At 41.3% G+C, this 20,116-nt stretch overlaps 1 protein-coding gene across 1 annotated transcript in view; it reads left to right on the forward strand.

Moving 5' to 3' along the window:
- Positions 1–20,116, forward strand: part of OTUD7A (OTU deubiquitinase 7A) — a 186,252-nt gene that overhangs the window by 109,667 nt on the left and 56,469 nt on the right. Inside the window, 3 exon segments of the mRNA XM_023727856.1 lie at positions 12,379–12,480; positions 15,805–15,932; positions 17,198–17,289. Of these exon segments, the coding sequence (XP_023583624.1) occupies positions 12,379–12,480; positions 15,805–15,932; positions 17,198–17,289 (322 nt within the window).

Raw genomic sequence — 20,116 nt, forward strand, 5'->3', positions numbered from 1 at the left:
TTACTGTGAAGAAATAAATTTCTCTTTGTTAAAGCCATCCATTTGTGGTATTTCTGTTGTAGCAGCACTAGATGACTATGACAAATGTCTTGGCCCAGATTCACTTGAAAACAGCCTGAGGCAAATCTTAAATGCTGATTCTTTATTTGGGAAGTGCAATCCCAAATTTGTTAGCAACTAGTTTTATTGAGAAATAAGACTGCTATAAATATTCTTGTACAAGTCATGTTTTCATTTTTCTTGAGTAAATACACACGAGTGGGGTAGCTGGGTTGTATGATCAGTGTATGTTAGCTTTATTAGAAATTGTCAAAAGATTTTCCAAAGTGGTTGCACCATTTTAGACTCTTAACAGCGAAGTATAAAAGTTCCAGTTGCTCCATATCTCCACTAATATTTGGTATTATCAATTTTTGGAATATTGCCACAGGTGACATATTGTGGTTTTAATTTGCATTTCCTTGGTGACTAATGATACTGAGCATTTTTCCTGTCCTTTTTGACTATCTGTGTATCCTTATTAGTGCAGTGTCTTTTTAAGTCCTTTGCCTATTTTTTCTTATCTTGGTTGTCTTATTGATATGTAGGAGTTCCTAATATATTCTGGATGCAAGTCCTTTTTCAGATATATGTTTTTCTAACATTTTCCAGTCTAAGATTTGCCTTTTTATTTTATAATGGTGTCTTTTAATGGGAAGATTGTTTTAATTTTGATGAAGTTAAATGTGTCATTTTTTTCCTGTTTATCCCAAGGTCATTGTCTTAGTCAGGGTTCTCTAAAGAAAGAGAAACAGTGGCATATAGATGTAGATATAGATATAGAGATTATCTCTAGGAATTAGCTCACAAGATTGTGGACAGCTGGTAAGTCCAAGATCTGTAGGTCAGGCAACAGGCTGGAGATTCCTGCAAACACGTGTCCCAAAATCTCTAAGTCAAGCAACGAGAAGACTGAAGAGTAAAATAGTTTTGGAAAAATACCTATTTATAATATGGAGGCAGAACACACTCTAGGGAAACACTCTTTTTTTTCTAAGGAGTTGCTTGATTGAGGCTGGCCTACATTATGGAAGGTAATCCACTTTACTTGAAGACAACTGATTTAATCACATGTTGCCACTTCATAACAGCAACTGGACTAGTGTCTTACCAGACAAGTGGGCACCATAGCCTAGCCAAGTTGACACATAAAATTAACCATCACCATCACAATAAAGTCTGTTCTTTTTTTCTGATAATTTTAATAACTTTAGCTTTTACATTTAGGTCTATGAATCTTTATAAGTTTAGGTTTTATTATAAAAGATTTTACATTTATGGCTGTGATACACCTCAAATTAATTTGTGTAGTAGGTGTTGAGGGTTTTTCCATATATCCACTAATTCCAGCACCATTTGTTAGCTGCCTGAATGTCTTCTTTGGTAAAGTGCCTGTTCATATCCTTTGCCCATTTTTCAATTGGATTATTTATCTTTTTGTTGTAGAGGTGTTGGATTTTCATGTAGATTATAGGGATTAGACCTTTATCATATTTATCATAGTGAAAAATTTTTTCCCAGTCTGTAGGTTCTCTTTTTACTCTTTTGGTGAAGAGTTTTGATGAGCATAAGTGTTTAATTTTTAGCAAATCTCAGTTATCTAACTTATCTTTTGGTGTTTGTGTATTGTTAGTTATGATTCGTATCATGTTTATGCTGTGTTAGGGCCTCTAGCATTGGCCCTGTTTTTTCTTCTATGATCTTTATAGTTTTTGGTTTTATAGTTAGATCTTTGATTCATTTTGAATTAGTTTTTGTGTATGGTGTGAGCTATGGGTCCTGTTTTATTTTTATTTTTTGCAGATGGGCATCCAGTTTTGCCAGCAACATTTGTTAAAAAGACTGTCTTTTCCCCATTTGATGGACTATGGCCTTTGTTGAAGATCAGGTGACTGTAGGTGGATGGATTTACATCTGAGTTCTCAATTCTGTTCCATTGGTCAATGTATCTGTCGTTGTACCAGTACCAGGCTTTTTTGCCTACCATAGCTGTATAGTAGGTTCTGAGCTCAGGTAGTGCAAGTCCTCCTACTTTATTCTTCTTCTTCAATAGTGCTTTACTTATCCAAGGCCTCTTCCCTTTCCATATAAAATTAATGAGTAGTTTTTCCATCTCTTTAAACAATGCTCTTGGTATTTGGATCAGGATTGCATTGTATTTGTAGATTGCATTGGGTAGAATTGACATTTTCACAATGTTGAGTCTAGTTATTCATGAGCATAGTATGTTTTTCCATTTATGTAGGTAAGAGCCATAAAAATTTGGGCCCCTCCCCTCCATGAAGTCCCTTAGCACACTTGAACAAGTATATATGGCCTTTAGCCCTCTTTTGAGATAAGAAGACCTGGGATCCATCTCTCACCATCTTTCTCCTTAAAGCAGCTTATGTCAGTATTGAGGAAAATGGAGGGACAAGGAGGTGCAGAGTGAGAGTGGCTCCCCGCCAATAAGCAGTTTTGAGAGTTCTACCACCTGCTCGTAACTTCACTAAATGAACTTCCAATGTTTTCAGTCTACCCAAAGGCTTATATCAGCTTTGGGGGACTCTTTGAATCTTCCCCCTCACACCCAGGGAAGACTGAGCAACAACCACCATTCGGACAGCTTGTTTCAATCCCACCTCTTGCTTCTCACCCTCTAAACATTTATTAAAATACAGTGCAGTGGGGGCCCTTATTCCTCACTCTAATGCCCACCGCTTAGGTGAGAACTTTCCCTACAGGATCTCAGATAATCTTTCCATGTCCCTTAACCTAGCCTGGGAGGATACATTCCTTTCTCTTTCATAAAGCCTTCTGTTGGTATCCCATTATTATCTACTGTCAAAATCACTGAAGAGTCTGAGATTTTACTCTGCTGGAAAGCTAACTAGTTACCCTTCCACAGTTTTATGAATGCTGGAAGAAGACATGAGACTCCTGGGTCAGAGAAAAAGATTTTTATTACTCATAGAACAGCAGGCAGCATGAGCTTCATGTTTGTACCAGTTCTCCTTGCCTTCTATGTCCTGGGGGGTGACACAGTGCAGCCCACGTGGATGCAGCACATACAATGAATTACTGTAACAGCTGAGGAGCCCTAAGCTTAGGAAACCCCAGTCTTTTATAACGGACTGCAAGCAAACCTGCCAATCTTTGTCCTGGAGGGAGACATTATCTCTGTTATTGTTGTTGTTGTGTGCCATTGAATTGATTCTGACTCATAGCCGCCCTATAGGACAGAGTAGAACTAACTGCCTCATAGGGTTTTCTAGGCTGTAATCTTAACGGGAGCAGATCGCCAGATCTTTTCTCCTACAGAGCTGCTTGTGGTTTCAAGCCACTGACCTTTCGATTAGCAGCCAAGTGCTTAACATTACACCACCAGGGCTTCTTGTCCTGTGCTCCAGAGACTCCTTATCTCTTAAGTCTGTTTGGCTATTCAAATATCCTTGAAAAGAGAGTCCAGAACAAAAGTTGTCAGTGCTTCTGCTTATAAAATGCGCATATTTCACCTAAAACACAATTAATTTTTTTTAATGTACATAAATAAGGGAGACCCATGATAGATTGTCTCCCAACACTTTGCGTTTCAGAGGCTTCACACTTAAGTTTTAGTCTCCTTCCTCTCACAGTCCAGTGTGCTGTGACCCCAAGTCTCCACCAAAAGCTCTTCTGGTTTCTCTGTCACCAGCAGTGATCCTCACTGAACATTGTATTAGGCTTTGTAACAGGTTCTCAGCCTCTTGACCACACTATTGACATCCCAAAGTTTTCATAAAACAGCCTGTTGTGCTCTGTGGGTCCATCCCTGTGGTAGTCTCAGACTCTAATTTGAAGATTGCTGAAACTCTCTGCTCCACTTTTCAAGGCGCTCTCCTTAGGTTCTAGCCCCTACCCCGTATTCAACAGAGGACCCCAGGAAAAAGCCAATTATGTGCATAATAAGACCCTCTCAAGTCTTGCCAAAAACTTTGCTGGTTTCTCTCTCTCCCTTTGAAGTGGCCCTTCATCCACAGGCTTTGCACCAACTTTTGCACTGTGTTTTCAGACTTCCACTCCTACCTAGAATTGGAAAATACTGCCAGGGTAAAATCATCTGCAGATGCTGGTTTATCTCTCTGAGGTTCTGTTATCTCTGGTTTCTTAGCTCTTTTAATTCTCACTGCCTCAGCAGCTTTCAACTGCCTTTGTAAAGGTGATTTCTGTATTTAATCTCATTTTTCTCATTGGGGTAGGCAGACATTCAGGTTTTCATTGGCTCTTTCGTCCCACTTAGGAGCTGGAGACCACAAATGGATTATTTTTAATGTTAATCCAATCTTATATCCTTGGGATAAATCCAGCTTTGTTGTAGTGTGATTATCTTTTTATGTACTGCTGGATTCAATTTGCTTATACTTTGTTTACAGTATACTTTGTTTTTGTAGTTCTCCTTGAGTCCATTTTGGTAAATTGTGTTTTCTTAAGGAATTTATCCATATTATTTAGTATTTTCAAATGCATTGGCATAAAATTATTTATAATATGAACATTATGTTTATATGTTGTCTTAGGCATCTAGTGCTACTATAACAGAAATACCACAAGTGGATGGTTTTAACAAACAGAAGTTTATTCTCTCACACTTTAAGAGGCTAGAAGTCCAAATTCAGGGTGCCAACTCTACGGGAAGGTTTTCTCTGTCAGTTCCGGGGAAGGGTCCTTGTCTTCCATCATTCCCTGGTCTAGGAGCCTCTCAGCACAGGGACCCTGGGTCCAAAGGACATGCTCTGCTCCTGGCACTACTTTCTTGGTGGTATGAGGTCCCCCTGTCTCTCTGCTCTGCTCGCTTCTCTCTTTTATATCTCAGAAAAGGTTGACTCAAGATACAACCTAATCTTGTACATTGATTCCTGCCTCGTTAACGTAACTGCCTCTAATCCGGCCTCATTAACATCATAGAGGTAGGATTTACAACACCTCGGAAAATCACATCAGATGACAAAATGGTGGACAATCATGGCACAGCCAAGTTGACACACATTTTGGGGGGACGCAATTCAATGCGTAACATGTGCATTTGATATCTGTAGGAAAAGTAATGATGTTTCCTTTTTCATACCTGATATTGAAAATCTGTACCTTCTCTTTTTCTTGATAAGACTTGTTAAGGGTTTAATAATTTCATTACTCTTTTCATAAAACCAACTCTTGACTTTGTTTGATTGTCACTATTGTATGTTTGCTTCCTATAGCACTGATTTCTTTATTACGTCAGTCAACTTTGTTTATGTTTGATTTCCTGTTGATTCTCTGGCTTAGTGGACTGTTACAACATTTATTTTCAGTCTTTTATCTTTTGTGATATGCACATTTAAAGCTAAAAAGCTTCCCTCTAATAACTACTTATAGCTATATCAAATTTTGATAACTAGTATTTTATTATCATTCAGTTCAAAATATATTCTGATTTCCTGTGTGATTTCTTCTTTCACCCATGAGTTATTTGGAGGCCAATGAATAATTACCAAGATTTAGGGATTTTCTGTTCTTCTTTTTATCTGTTATTGATTTCCAGCTTATTTTTACTGTGGTCAAAGCACATACTCTGAATGATTTTAAATCTTTTGAAATTCGTTGACGCTTTATAGCCCAACATGTAGTCACGTTTGGAAAATTTCAATGTGATTTCAAAAGTGCATATATTTATTCTGAAGTTTCTACATGCAGTGTTCTATATATATCAATTAAATCAAGTTATTTGATTATGTTTATCTAATCTTTGCTGATTTTTGGTATGTTGGTGCTATCATTTATCGAAAAACGTTACACTAACATCTCCAAGTTTGATCATGGATTGTCTACTAGTCTTTTTATTCTGTCAATTTTTGCTTTATATATTTTCAGGCTAAGGTATTAGGTGTATACACATTTAGTATTGTTGTGTTTTCTAACTGAATTGTTATCATCATAAAATATCTTTTCTTCATCTTGTGCCTTAGTAATGGCTACTTCATCTGATATCAGTAGAACTATACTAGCTTTACTTTTGCTTAGTTTTTCAATGTTATATCTTTTTCCATCTAGTTACAGTTAACATTTCTTTGTCATTACATTCATGGTGGAGTCCCTGGGTGGTGCAAATGGTTAATGCACTCTCCTGATAACTGAAGGGTTGGAGGTTCAAGTCCACCCAGAGGCACCTCAGAAGAAAAGTCTGGCAATCTACCTCTGAAAAATTAGCCATTGAAAACCCTGCAGAGCACAGTTCTACTCTGACACATGTAGGGTCGCCATGAGTTGGAATTGACACCAATTAGTTTTTGGATAATATTTACTGCGTGTCATTTGTCAGCAGCATATAGTTGTCTGGTTTCTGGGTTTTTTTTTGTTTGTTTGTTTGTTTTATTTTGTTTTTGTCAAGGCTGACAATGTTTGTCTTTTAATTAGAGTATGTAGTTCATTCACATTTAATATAAATACTGATACATTTTGGTTTAAATCTATTGTTTATTTTCTTTTTCGTAGTGTTTCTTTTTTCCTCTTTTTTGCACTGTTTTGAATTATCTAAGGATGATTATTATTCTGTTTTCCCTCTTCTAGTTTGTTATTTATATATTCTCTCATTATCTTTTTCATTGTTACCCTACAGTTTACAAAATGTATCTTTGAGTTATTAGAATTTACCTTAATTTGGCCCTTTTACCACATCCTGGACAAAGTAAAGACCATAGAATTTGTCATTTATTACACACTCCATATCTTGTATTCTTGCTGTCATGTGTTTTAATTCTATATATAATTTAATCCCCATAGGACATTAGTAGTGTTGCTTTAAATCATCAATATTGTTTTAAATTTTCCTAAATATTTTCCCTTTCAAGTCTTTTTATACCTTCTGTATACTCTGCATCCATTCAGGATCGTTTTCCTTCTGCCTAGAGGTCTTCCTTTAGTATTACTGCAGATTTGATGGTGATAAATTCTCTTTCTGTTTATCTGAGATATAGAAGTCTGCATTGGCAATCATTCCCTTTCAGCATTCAGTCATTCCATTGTCTTCTAGTATCTGTCTTTTCCATGGATGAGTTGACTGTTATTCTTATTTTTTCACCTTCAAAAGTAAGGTGTACTTTTTTTTTTCTGCCTGTATGCTTTTGAGATTTTCTTTTTTTCTTGGATTTTTAGAAGTTTTCCTACGATATACCTGGATGTGGTTTTAATTTGTTTGTTTTTAGCCTGACTGGAGTTTGAAATGTTCCTGTTGTGAATTTATGACTTTATGTCATTTATAAGTTTTGGAAAATTCTTAGTATTTCTTCAAATACTGCTTCTCTACCCACCTCTCTCCAACTCCTGGAACTCCAGTTGCGTGTGTGTTACAGAATCTTCACAGTATCCCATATATCTCTTAAGCTTTTTTCTGTCTTTTGCATTCTTTTCTGTTCTCTGTATTTCAATTAGGATATTTCCACAAGCATACATTCTAGTCAGATGATTGCCGTGTCTAGTCGTCTGTTAAACCCATCTACAAAGTCTTGATTTTAATTACTATATTTTTTCAGTTATAGAATTTCTATTTTATTATTTCATAGTATCAATTTCTCTGGTGAAATTATTGTTTCATTTTTCTTGAAAATATTGATTATACTTATTTTAAAGCACATGTTGGTTACTTTCAAAATCTGGATAATCTGTGGATGGATCTGTTTCTATTTTCTCTTTTTTCTCTTGTAGTTATGTCATTTGATCCATTTCCTACATGCATGGTAATTTTTCATTAAATGCTGCACTCTGTTATGTGAAGGTATATGGGCTCTCTACAATGCTATCTTACGCCAGAAAAGATTTAATTTTCTTCTAACTGGCAGATACAGGCAGATCACCTTGATCCAATAAGGCACTAAGTTTATTCATGGCTGTGTTTAAGACTTTGTGACAGTTTGTATACTTCCAGTTTCATCTTACTCCCAGGACGTATTCCATCAGGGATCTCACCTGAAAACCTGAGATGTTTATCAGTACCCCTCTTTTTCAGATGTTTTCTTCTAAAAGTTGTATCATTTTACATTTTAGATTTAAATCTATGATCTATTTTGAGATAATTTTTATATAAAGTGTGACCTTTAGGTCAAGGTTCATTTCTTGCCTATGAATGTCCTATTTATTCAGCACCATTTTATTGTAAAGATTACTTTTCTTCCATTTAGTTACTTTTGTACCTTTGTCAAAAATGAGTCGGCTGTACTTGGCATGGGTTTATTTCTGGGTTCTCTATTCTATTCCATTGATACATATGTCTGTCCCTCTGCCAATACCACACAGTCTTGATTACTATAGCTATGTAATAAGTCTTGACTTTAGTCTTCTTTTTCAGAACTGTTTTAGGTATGCTCGTTCCTTTGCCATTCTATAGAAATTTTAAAATAATTGTTATATCTACAAAAAACTTTTCTGGGACTTTGATAGGAATTTCATCTAACTTATAGATCAGTTTGGAGAGAATTGACATCTTTACTGTGTTAAGTCCTGTCATCCATAAACATGGTATATCTCTCCATTTATTTATATCTTTGATGCCTTTCATCAGCATTTTGTGGTTTTCAGCATACAAGTACTGAACATGTTTTGTTTGATTTACACCTGTTATGGATTGAATTCTGTTCTCCAAAAATGTATATCAACTGGGCTAGGCCATGATTCCCAGTATTATGTGGTTGTCCACCATTTTGTGATCTGATGTGATTATCCTATGTGTGGTAAATCCTAACCTCTATGACGTTAATGGGACAAGCTTAGAGGCAGTTATGTTAATGAAGTAGGACTCAATCTATAGGATTAGGTTGTATCTTGAGTCAGTCTCTTTTGAAATATAAAAGAGAGAATCGAGCAGAGAGGATAGGGTCCTCATACCACCAAGAAAGTAGCACCAGGAGCAGAGTGTGTCATTTGGCCCCAGGGTCCTTGCACTGAGAAGCTTCTAGACCAGGGGAAGATTGATGACAAGGACCTTACCCCAGAACTGACAGAGAGAGAAAGCTTTACCCAGGAACTTGCACCCTGAATTCAGATTTCTAGCCTCCTAGACTGTGAGAGAATAAATTTCTGCTTGTTAAAGCCATCAGCTTGTGTTATTTCTGTTATAGCAGCACTAGATAACTAAGACAACACCTAAGTATTTAATTATTGAGTGATTGTAACTGTGTTTTTAAATTTCGGTTCCCATGTGTTCATTACTAGTATATAGAAGTACAGTTGATTTTTGTATGTTCATCTTGTACCCTTTGATCTTGATGAAGTTACTTATTAGTTATGGGGGGGGGTTGTAGCTTCCTTGTGATTTTCTACATAGACTACCATGTCATTTGCACATAGATTCAGTTTTATTTAATTCCTTTCTGATGTATGCCTTTTATTTCTTATTCTTGGCTTATTGCGCTGGCTAGGACTTCTAGTACTATGTTGAATAGCAGTGTGAGAGTGTATAGCCTTGCCTTCTTGCTGATCTTGGAGGGAAAACTTTCAGTCTTTCACTATTAAGTATGATGTTAGCTGTAGATTTTTTGTTGATGTACTAACATGCTCTTTCTGCTTCAATTAATATGATTATGTGATTTTTCTTCTTTAATATATTAATGTGGTGGGTTTTAGTGATTGATTTTCAATATTGAATCAATCTTGCATCCTTGGAATGAATCCTACTTGTTCTAACGAGTACAATACGCCAAGAATAAGAAGTAAAAAACATACTTTAGAAAGGAATGAAATAAAACTCTATTTCAGATGACATGGTGGTCTATGATGAAAATCATAAGGAAGCTAAAAAAAAAAACCCTATAACTAATAAGTGACTTCATCAAGGTTGCAGGATACAAGATGAGCATACAAAAATCAATTCTATTTCTATATACTAGTAATGAACATGCTAAAAAAAGTACTATGTTGAACAGCATTTAAACCTTACCACCCTTTATGTTCCTTTACCCTCCACCATTCATAATAGAATTGTCTTAACTATTTTCTCTACATACATTGAGAAATGGCACATATACAGAGAGTACTATAATTTTTACTTCAACCATCAAATGTAATTTAGGAAACTCAAGAGAAGGAAGGTGTATTGTATTTACTCCTATGTTTGCTCTTCCTGTATTTTTCTTCCTTTCTAATTCCAAGATTGCTTATTTTACTATTTCCTTTCTGCTTAAAGAACATCCTCTAACTATCCTTTTAGGACAGGTCTGCTTCTCTTAAATTTTTCTTCATCTGAGAATGTGTTGATTTCTCCTTTCTTCCTGAAGGATATTTTTGCTGTATATAGAACTCTGGGTTGACAAATCTTTACTTTTAGCACTTGACAAATTTTGTACCACTTCCTTTTGACCTCCATGGTTTTTTGTGACAAATCTGCTATCATTAGAATTATCTGTCCTGTATAAGTAAGGTGTCATTTCTCTTTGGCTGTTTTTAAGATTTTTTCTTTGTCTTTAATTTTCAGAAGTTTGGTTATGATTGTCTTGGTGTGAATTTCCACAGGTTTTTCCTGTTTGGTATTTGCTTAGCCTCTTGAATCCATACATTTATGTTTTTTTGCCAAACTTGGAAAATTTTCAGCCATTATTTCTTTGAATACTTTTTTACCTCTTTCCTATTTTTCTTCTTCTGTAGGACTCCAATAATACGAATGTTAGATATTTTGTATTAGTTTCTCTGCCCCTGAGGCTCTGGTTTTTGTTTGTAGGTTATTTTTTTAAGTCTGTTTTCTCTCTGTTGTTCCAGTTGGATGATTTCTATGTGCTATCTACAACTGTCAAGTTCACTGATTCTTTTTTGTGTTCTCGCCCTTATGCTGCTAAGTCTATCCATTGAATTTTTTATTTCATTTATTGATTTTTCAATTCCAAGTCTTTGTTTGGTTTTTCTTTTTATCTTTGATTATTTGGGGGATGGGACTTTTCTATTTCTTTGCTGATATTGTCTTTTTTTTTTTCTGTTTATTTCAAATGTGTTTGTAATTGCTGGTTGTACATTTTGGATATTAAACTATAAGACTCTGTGTCTATTTAAATCTTGTGTTTTAGTAGACCTCCTATGACACCACTCTGGTGGGTCCAGAGAGCTGTTGCCCCCCTACCCCCACAGATGGGGATAGAAGTAGAGGTTCTCCACTCTACCTCTGTTGACACCTGGTGTGGGATGGGCTCCTTGTTACTGCTGGGCAGGGGTGAAAGTCCAGACTACCCACTAGGCCACTGTTGATACCACCCTGGCTGAGAGGGGATAGGGCACCTGATTTCCTCCAGACTCATATGAGAGTTCAGGCTCCCTACATGATCTCCACTGACATCGGAATGAGAGTTGAAGTTCATTACAACCCATTGGGGTTGAAGTCTTCGCTCTGCGCTTGATCTTCTTTGACACCACCCCAGCAGTGAGTAAGGGTAGTAGAGTACCCTATTACAGGCTAGCAAGAATGGAAGTCTTGGCTCTCAATTGGGCCTTTGCTGTCAGGGGTAGGAGTGGAGCCACAGTTTCTCTGTGGTATTTGTCTGGAGTACAGAAGTTATTATCTAAAAGTTTTTTGTCTTGCTAAGTTTCCCCTTTCTGATCTTTCATCTGGAAAGAACAAACCTTTCTTGAGGCTTTTTTTTCTCTGCACCGGTTGGTGTTTCCAGGTTGCCACTTCTCCAGCACCCAGTCTAGGATATATGAGGCAAAGAGAAAACCCAGAGAACTCACTACCATGTTGTTCCTCAGTCCTGGGTACCTATCTAATCTGCCTTCTTCTCTCCATCTTACATAGTCTCTTATGTTGTCTCATATAAAATCCCCAGGGTTTTTAGTTGTACTTAGCAGGAGGAATAGGGAAAAGTACATCTACTTCATCTTCCAGACTGGAAGTCTGCAGGTATGTTTTAATGAAATTGAACATGACATGACTACTCCTGAGTAGCTATCGTGGTTTTGAGGTATTAAGTCAAATGTAAACCATACTTTCAAGAGTATGTATGCATCAAAAAAGAATGATGATTAAAAAAAAAAAGTAACTTTCAAAAGAAGAAACTGTGTTCAAGAAAATCACACAATTTAAGAGAAATTTTATGTTTTTTATGAAATATGCTCCCAGATCCAAGCCTGTGGCATTACATTTCTTAATCCTATTGCTAGTCAATGGGAGAATTTGGCCATTTCTTGTCTTAGAGAGGGAAAAAATATATATTTTACTTGAGAAAAAGTAGCTGTAACTCTCTGCCCTCCCACTGAAGTTCTCTAGAATTCCTCTAGAAAATCTTTTACTGATGTTTATGCTTAGCAAACATACTTACTGATGGTCCCTGCCTTTCTGGGATTCTGTTCTAAAGTGAGCTTCTGTTTCAGGTCGCCTGAATTGGTGGTCCACAGTATGCACGAGCTGTAAACGGCTTCTTCCTTTGGCCACGACAGGGGACGGGAACTGCCTTTTACATGCCGCCTCACTGGGTAAGCATAGACAAAAGGTAGCAGGTCCCACATCTGTTCAACATGTTGTTAAAGGACAGACATATGCTAAGTAGACCCATGCATGTCACTCTTCTAAAAGAGTCCCCAAGAGATGGAGCTGACAACCTTGGTCCTTTTGGCCAGTTAGCTCACAGGCTTGGAGAAGAGACTGAACACACATGGAAAAAGACACATCATGTTAGAAGGAGGCCTCAGCATGACATCTGGGAGTGGGAACTAGAAACTGTGGTCTTGAGCAACCAAAGAAGACTTCATGGAGGGGGTGGAATGTTTAATGATATTTGAAGAACTTGAAAAAGTGAAGAGTGTAAAAGAGGCCATTGCAAGCAGGAAAAACAGAGGAGTAACACATAAAGGCAAGAATCAACAGAATATTCAGAGGCTGAGCACAGTTAGGCTCAAGCAGAAAGCTTGGGGAGCAGTATGTGAGGTTGGATAGTGTGGAGCTGCCACATTGACAGCAGTCAATAATAGATCTAGACTGAAGGAAAGACAGGCATCAATACCGCTTGGGTAAATCACAGTGGAATCCACAGTTAGCATATACGGCAGAGAGGTCAACAACCTTCTCCAGCAGTGTTGTGAGCTTCCTGGTCTCAAAAAGCCTCACCAGGAGGTGCAACAGGTGTGGATGGCAATATTTTAATAACTGAGGGTCACATTTGACTTTCTGGAAGCTCAGTTACCCCTCTAGGCCCAGCCTTACATACACAGGCCAAGTCAGTTTTGACAGGTGAGTCTGGATTTGTGCCAGGGACCATGGCATCAGGTCCCTCATCAGCCCTGGGTGTGCAGTATAGAGTCTATCTCCAGGGATCAGAATATTCAGACAGGGAGTGGTCCTTGTTGGTTAAACACACCTATCCAGGCTAACTCGGTGCTGTGGCCTAGAGCAAGGGCCAGCACCAGACCTCTCGTTAGACTTGCAGTACGGCCTGCTCAGCAAGAGGTGGATTGAGATGAGACCATAAAGAATTTGGAGGGGAATAAGTCAGGACCTGGGGAGACCCAGGGGAGAAAAGGGACCGAGAGCAAGTGTAACATTCCAGAAATGACAAGCAGTAATGACGAAGACAGCAGGACCCACTTACTTGTTTCCTTTTCATTTTAAAACTAACAAATTTCTATCTGTTGGGATTATAAAAGTATTCCATATTTGTCATAGTGAGAAAATAAAGATCAACAATCCCTCCACCTGGCAATGGCCCCTTCTGCTGTACTGGTACAGTGCCCCCGCCTTCTGTCTACACTTTAAATGAAGGTGTGATCTCACGATGCTCACTCGTAGTGTGAACCCAGCATGTTTCCCTTAAAATCTTACTGAGACTTCTCCATGCTATTATTCTTCAGGAACATGTGTTTGAATGGTGGTGTAGTATTTCATATAACTATTCCCCCATTAGTGAACATATTTTCTTTTGTTCCACATAAAAACTGGAGAAAGAATAGGAAAGAAGTAATCTCTCATCTATGTCAGACATCAGCCTGGGTAACCTCTCAGATGTGGACATGCCTTGTCCTCCGAAACTGCAGTGTAAGAGTCCCTCTCCTGTCAGCCCAAGGTGTAGGCAAGGACCCTGCCCCCAGGCACCTTCTGATGGCAGGCACTTTTCCCCCAGGAGCTCATGGCCCCCAGCCTGCCTGGGGAAAGCAGACCCCTGGCAGGCAGCCTTGGCTCCTGCAGCAGGAGAGGCTGGGCCATCACTGTTCCTTCCTCGTGTCTCCTGATACTTTGAATTCCTTTTGTACTTGAATAGATGAATGCACAGGGCCAGGCCTGTCCAAAGCAGCTGGTCTTGGGGCATACGCCCAGCAGTACTTGTTGACCACCTGCTCACCATGCCTGGCAGGATCTTGGACTGTGGGGCTCCCACAGGAGTGCAAGTGATCCCCAGTCAGGCTTGTGGACAGGCACTTGTGGGACAAGGAAACTCTCTCTGTAAGAGACCTGAGCTTAGATTCAGCAGGGGCTCTCCATGCCTGGGGGAGCCCTCAGGCCAGCAGGGCTGAGGGTGGGTCAGGTTGGCCAGGCACACTCCATGAAAGGAGCCGTTTCCCTCAGTCTACGCTGGCACAGCACCAGGCAGCATTTTGTTCTGTTGTGCACGGGGTCACCATGGGTCAGAGCTGACTCAACAGTAACTAACAGCAACGCACGCTGTGTAAAAGACAAAAGCCTCACTCGCTGGGCGCGCCCACAGCAGTCCTGGGTTATGGCATACTCTTGCAGAAACAGGGCGCACAGCTAGGTTGCTCCTTTCCGAGGATAGATCAGTTTTTGTCGCTTCTCTTCTGAAAAGTCTGCAGGGGCTCCCAGCTCACTGAGAGTGAACCCCTGCCCTTATAGTCCTCGAGACCCTCCAGCTCTCGGCCTCAGCCCTTTAGACCAGCTCCAGAATACTTCTCTCCTGCCATTTCTCCAGTTCACCTCATGGGTGCCCCTCAGGACCTCTCCACTGGGGCCCCTCTGCCTGCACACTCCCCCAGATGGTGACAGGCTCGCTGGTTCACCCACCCAGTCTCTGCTTCCATGTCCCCATCTCACCCTGTAACAGATCTACCTACGCTCTCTGTCCTCTCGCCTCCGTCGCCCTCCGTGGGCTGCCAGCCCGACATGGTGTGTTACTTGCTAACGCCATGGCGTGACCCCTTCTGACAGTGCGCACTCCATGAGGTTTTGGAGCTCGGTCTGCCCAGGTGCTGCCATGTGTGTCCCAGCACCTAAAACCGCTAGAACAGTCCCTCGCTCCTATTGTGAGATAAATGGGGAGCTAGTTAAGTGGAACATGTTGTTTGCTGTCGAGCGGATTCCAACTCATAGCAACCCTATATGACAGAGTAGAACTGCCCCATAGGGTTTCCTAGGCTGAATCGTTATGGGAGCAGATCACTGGATCTTTTCTTCCACAGAGCCACTGGGCAGGTTCAAACTGCTGACCTTTCAGTTAGCAGCTGAGCAGGACAGGCCACTCACTTGTTCCCATGTGCTGTCTCTTTCTCAGACTCAGGACTGAGGCCCATTAGGTCCCTCAAGGCAAAACTGAGAGACTGAGAGTGTTACCAAGACCACCCTCACTTTTCACCCAGTGCTGCGGCATTGGGCGGGGAAGCGCTTCTCATTAGCCTGCCTGTGTTGATGAGAGGCATCAGGAGGAACAGAGAGGAATGGTGAGCTCGTGGTGAGAACTGAGCGCTTGGTGAGCATGTTGTCTTGGTGCACTGGGCGTGGCTGTTTGAGTCTTCCCACTTGTACCCGCCTCACGTCCTTTCTGTCTCCTTTGTTCCTGTTGGCTTCCACCACAGGGATGTGGGGGTTTCACGACCGGGACCTGGTGTTGCGGAAGGCTCTGTACACAATGATGAGGACAGGAGCGGAGAGGGAAGCTCTGAAGCGGAGGTGGCGGTGGCAGCAGACTCAGCAGAACAAGGAGGTGGGTACCCATGAGGGAGTTCAAAGATGGGACCCATGCCAGGTGCAGCCCCAAACCGTGGGGGAGTCCAGAGTGTGGCCCCCAATTCCAAGTGATCTTGTTCAGTCAGGCAGGAGCGGCTTCCAAGGATTTCTAAGGCATCCTCCACTTGCCCCCTGGAGCACAGATACACTGCTGCAGTGCGGCCTGTGTGGCCGTGTGTCTGCCCACACCTCTATCCTGGCCTAGTTATTAACCACCCACCTTCACTTTCAAAAGTGCCCCGGCTTGGATGACAAATTATATGACCACCTGACTGCCAGGTCACTGCTCTGGTGACAGCTTGAAGGCCAGAGGCAGCTGCAGTGGGGCCTGGCACTGCCCACCATCCCAGCCCCTGCCTGGAGCCCGGTGCGTGCTCCATCCACAGAGTCCTTATGTCCTCCTCACCGGAGCATTCTGGCCAGGACTGCGCAGGTCCAGGAGGGTCTAACAGCCTCTCCAGGTGCTGCCACTTCTGCTCTTAGGAGCCTGCAGTCTCCTTGCAGGTTGTCCATTACCTTGCTCAGACGATGGGCAGCAGGTTTGGGTTCTGGGTATGCCCAGTGTGTGTGTGAAGGTAAGGCATAGTGGTGTTAGGGGCCAAAAAGACACCCAGGCTCCATGCTGAAGTGAAACCAGCATTTCCTGTGTGGCATGGAAAACTGCTTGTGCTCTCTGGACTCCATGTGTCCCTCCTGTATATGTGAATTTTAGTTCCAAACCAGGAGAATTGAGAAGATGGAACTGGTAGAAAAGCGTTTGCATTTCTGGATGACAGTTCATGCCAGATGTATTTCATGCTAACCTTGGTGGATAGTAACATAAAAATGCTTCAACTTTGCTTTTCTAAGGGCGGAAACTGCTCACCATGTGCTTGAAGTTGCCCCAACATCCCTCAAAACCCTTTAATAGATAGCTTCACACCTGGGGCGTGTACAAGACACTGTGTGGTCATCACTGCCCCTGGGAGGAACCCTTGTTGCTGGACGAACTCCCAACAACTGAGATTAGAGATTGGGGTTTCTGAAAAATATTGTCAGTAGCAAAAAGGGAAGAGTCGGTGGCCACTAACAGGTGTGCCAGCCTGGGTCCCATGTGGAAGGTCGAGCCGGCCGCCCAGGCCACCTTCAACCACCACGCACTCCTCAGGTGGGCAGGTGGCAATCAAGGGCGCTGCCCTGACCCTCCACACCCTCCTGAACCCAGCCTCCCTTTGTGTGCAGTCGGGGCTGGTATACACGGAGGAGGAGTGGGAGCGTGAGTGGACGGAGCTGCTGAAGTTGGCATCCAGCGAGCCGCGCACGCACTGCAGCAAGAATGGCGGCTCGGGCGGAGGGTAAGTGTGCCTGGCTCAGGGCCATACCCCAGTCTCCCCGAGCTCCAGGCACCCAGCCACCAAACAGCAGGGCTTGGAATATCACTGGAGCCCTGCCAGATATTGGCAAGCGCCTTGGTGCATGTCAGCACACATATGTCACTGGCAGAGGCATGGAGCTCCTGTGTACTGCTGCCCCCCATGTTCCTCAGGCCCATGCTGTACAGGCCTGGTGGTGTCTGGCAGGGACATGGCGGGGTGCACAGCACAGAAGCCTTTGGCACGTGGCACCCAGATGCATGCTTATACTCACACACTGCTCTAACTGAGAGGGCACAGGCTCCCAGCTAGGTGGTTTCCCCAGCTCAGTATCTATTTCATTTTTGGCTTCAGGAAGTCACGCTGAAAGCAAAAGATCCCTAAGCTAACCTGGCATTTCCCAAACGGGTTCCATGTTTATGAGTACATGTTCCTTGCAAAAAGGTATTGCAGCCGTGTACCTTCTGGGAGCTTGTTGCTGCGCACACAGTGTGAGTATTCCGGTGTGGAAGAGTGCCACCAGGCAGATGGGGCGGCCGTGGAGCCTTTGGCCAGGAGCATTTCAAAGGATCGCCTTTGGTTCATACTTTTTGAACCTGAGGGCCAAGATATTGCCCCTTGTCTTAGTCTCCTAGTGCTGCTGTAACAGAAACACCACAAGGGCATGACTTTATCATGAACAAAAATTTATTTTCTCACAGTTCAAGGCACTAGAAGTTCAAAGTCAGGGCACTGGCTCTAAGGGAAGTCTTTCTCCGTCAGCTCTGGGGGAAAGTCCTTGTCTCTTATCAGCTTCTGCTCTTCGTTCCTTGGTGATCTTCATGTGGCCTGGCCTCTATCTTCCCCCATCTGTGCTTCCTTGCTTCTGTGCAAGTGATTGAAAGTGATTGGCTTAAGACACACCCTACACTGATACAGCCTTATTAACATGACAAAGAAAAACTTCATTCCCAAATGGGATTGTATCCACAGACAGAGGTTAGTATTCTAACATATTTTGGGGGCACACAATTCAATCCATAACACCCCTAGAAAAGATCGCCCAAGAAAGTATAAGCATTGATACAGAGGAGACCCCAAGAAAGGGTTCAGTAGCTTTACACAGCTCCTGCTTGTCCAGTGTGTATGGCCAGCCCCAGGCCCGCATGTCTCTGCCTCCGAGTCCTCACTTACTGAAGCAGAGCTGGGGGCTTCCTCTACTGAGTACTCACTGGTATCCCCCTACTGGAGGAAAGGCACCAAATGGGACCCAAGAGCAACTTCTGGGACTGTGTTCAAAGACAAGACCCTTAGATACATAAATGCATAAACACAGAAATACAGTTCCTACACTGTTGTCTTGTTATTTTGTCTTAATAATGTGGCATGTCAGCCCCAAAGTATATCTTGTTTCGAACCTTAAAAAAAAACCGTTGCCATCGAGTCAATTCTGACTCATAGTGACCCTGTAGGAGAGACTAGAACTGCCCATAGGGTTTCCAAGGAGCAGCTGGTGGATTTGAACTGCCAACCTTTAGGTTAGCAGCTGAGCTCTTAACTACCGTATCATCAGGGCTCCTTTGGACATTTAGGGATAAATGTTCTAATAGTCAATAAATTGCCTAATTAAAACTAGGGAAGGCAAAAAAGAGGGGAAGACAAAAAAGGAACAAAGAAAAAGGATAACAGAAAACAGTTACAATATGGTAGATATTAATTCAACTATATCAATAATCACTTGCAATGTGAATGGCCTAAATACATCAATTAAAAGGCAGAGACTGTCAGAGTGGATACATATCCAGTCAGTTCTTGAAGACTTTTCTAATTACTAGGGCCATATCTCCCAAGTTTCACATACAGCATCTTTTTCTTAGTTGCATCTCCAGCTCCAGCCACAGGGCCAATGCTTGATGAACACCAGGGAATGGATGGAGTCTACTGTCTCATTCAGTATCAGTGATAAGGAGTAACCATCACCACGTGTCACATCCTCTCAGGGTCCCCCCTCCAAGAGGCACCTTGCCCAGTCACATATGTATATGAAGCATAACATTTGCCATTTAAGCATTCTTCACGTGCCATTCAGTGTCAATAGTGGTATTCATCATGTTATACAAACATCATTATCTGTTACCACATTTTTCTATAACCATTAACAGAAGCTCAGTGCCACTAAGCAATGAGCCTCCCTTTTCCCTCTCTCCCACCCACCCTTTGTAACCACTAATCAACTTTGTTCTGTATACTCTTGCTTATTCTAGATGTTTCATATAAGTGGAGTCATACAATATTTGTCCTTTCGTGACTAAATTATCTCACTCAGCATGATGTTTTCAGTATTCATCCATGTTGTAGCATGTACCAGTACTACATTCCTTTTTATGGCTGAATAATATTCCATCGTATGTATGTACCACATTTTGTTTATCCATTTGTCTGCTGATGGACGTTTAGGTTGTTTCCATCTTTTGGCTATTGTGAATAGAGCTGAGGTGAGCATTAGTGTACATGTATCTGTTTGTGTTTCTGCTTTCAGTTATTTTGAGTGAAATTGCTTGTCATATATTAATTCTATGTTTAACTTTTTGAAGAACCACCAAACTGATTTACACGGCAGCTATATCATTTTACAGTCTCACCAGCAACAGAAGAGGGTTCCTGTTTCTCCACAACCTTACCAGCACCTGTTATTTTTCATTTTTTTTAATCATACCCATCTTAGTGAGTGTCTTAGGCTGGGTTCTCTAGAGAAGCAAAACCAGTAAAGTGTATAAGTATATATGTAGAGAGAGATTATATCAAGGAAACAGCTCACATGATTGTAGAG

The sequence above is a fragment of the Trichechus manatus genome, unplaced genomic scaffold (genome assembly GCF_000243295.1).
Source record: "Trichechus manatus latirostris isolate Lorelei unplaced genomic scaffold, TriManLat1.0 scaffold00019, whole genome shotgun sequence".
Classification (NCBI taxonomy): domain Eukaryota; kingdom Metazoa; phylum Chordata; class Mammalia; order Sirenia; family Trichechidae; genus Trichechus; species Trichechus manatus.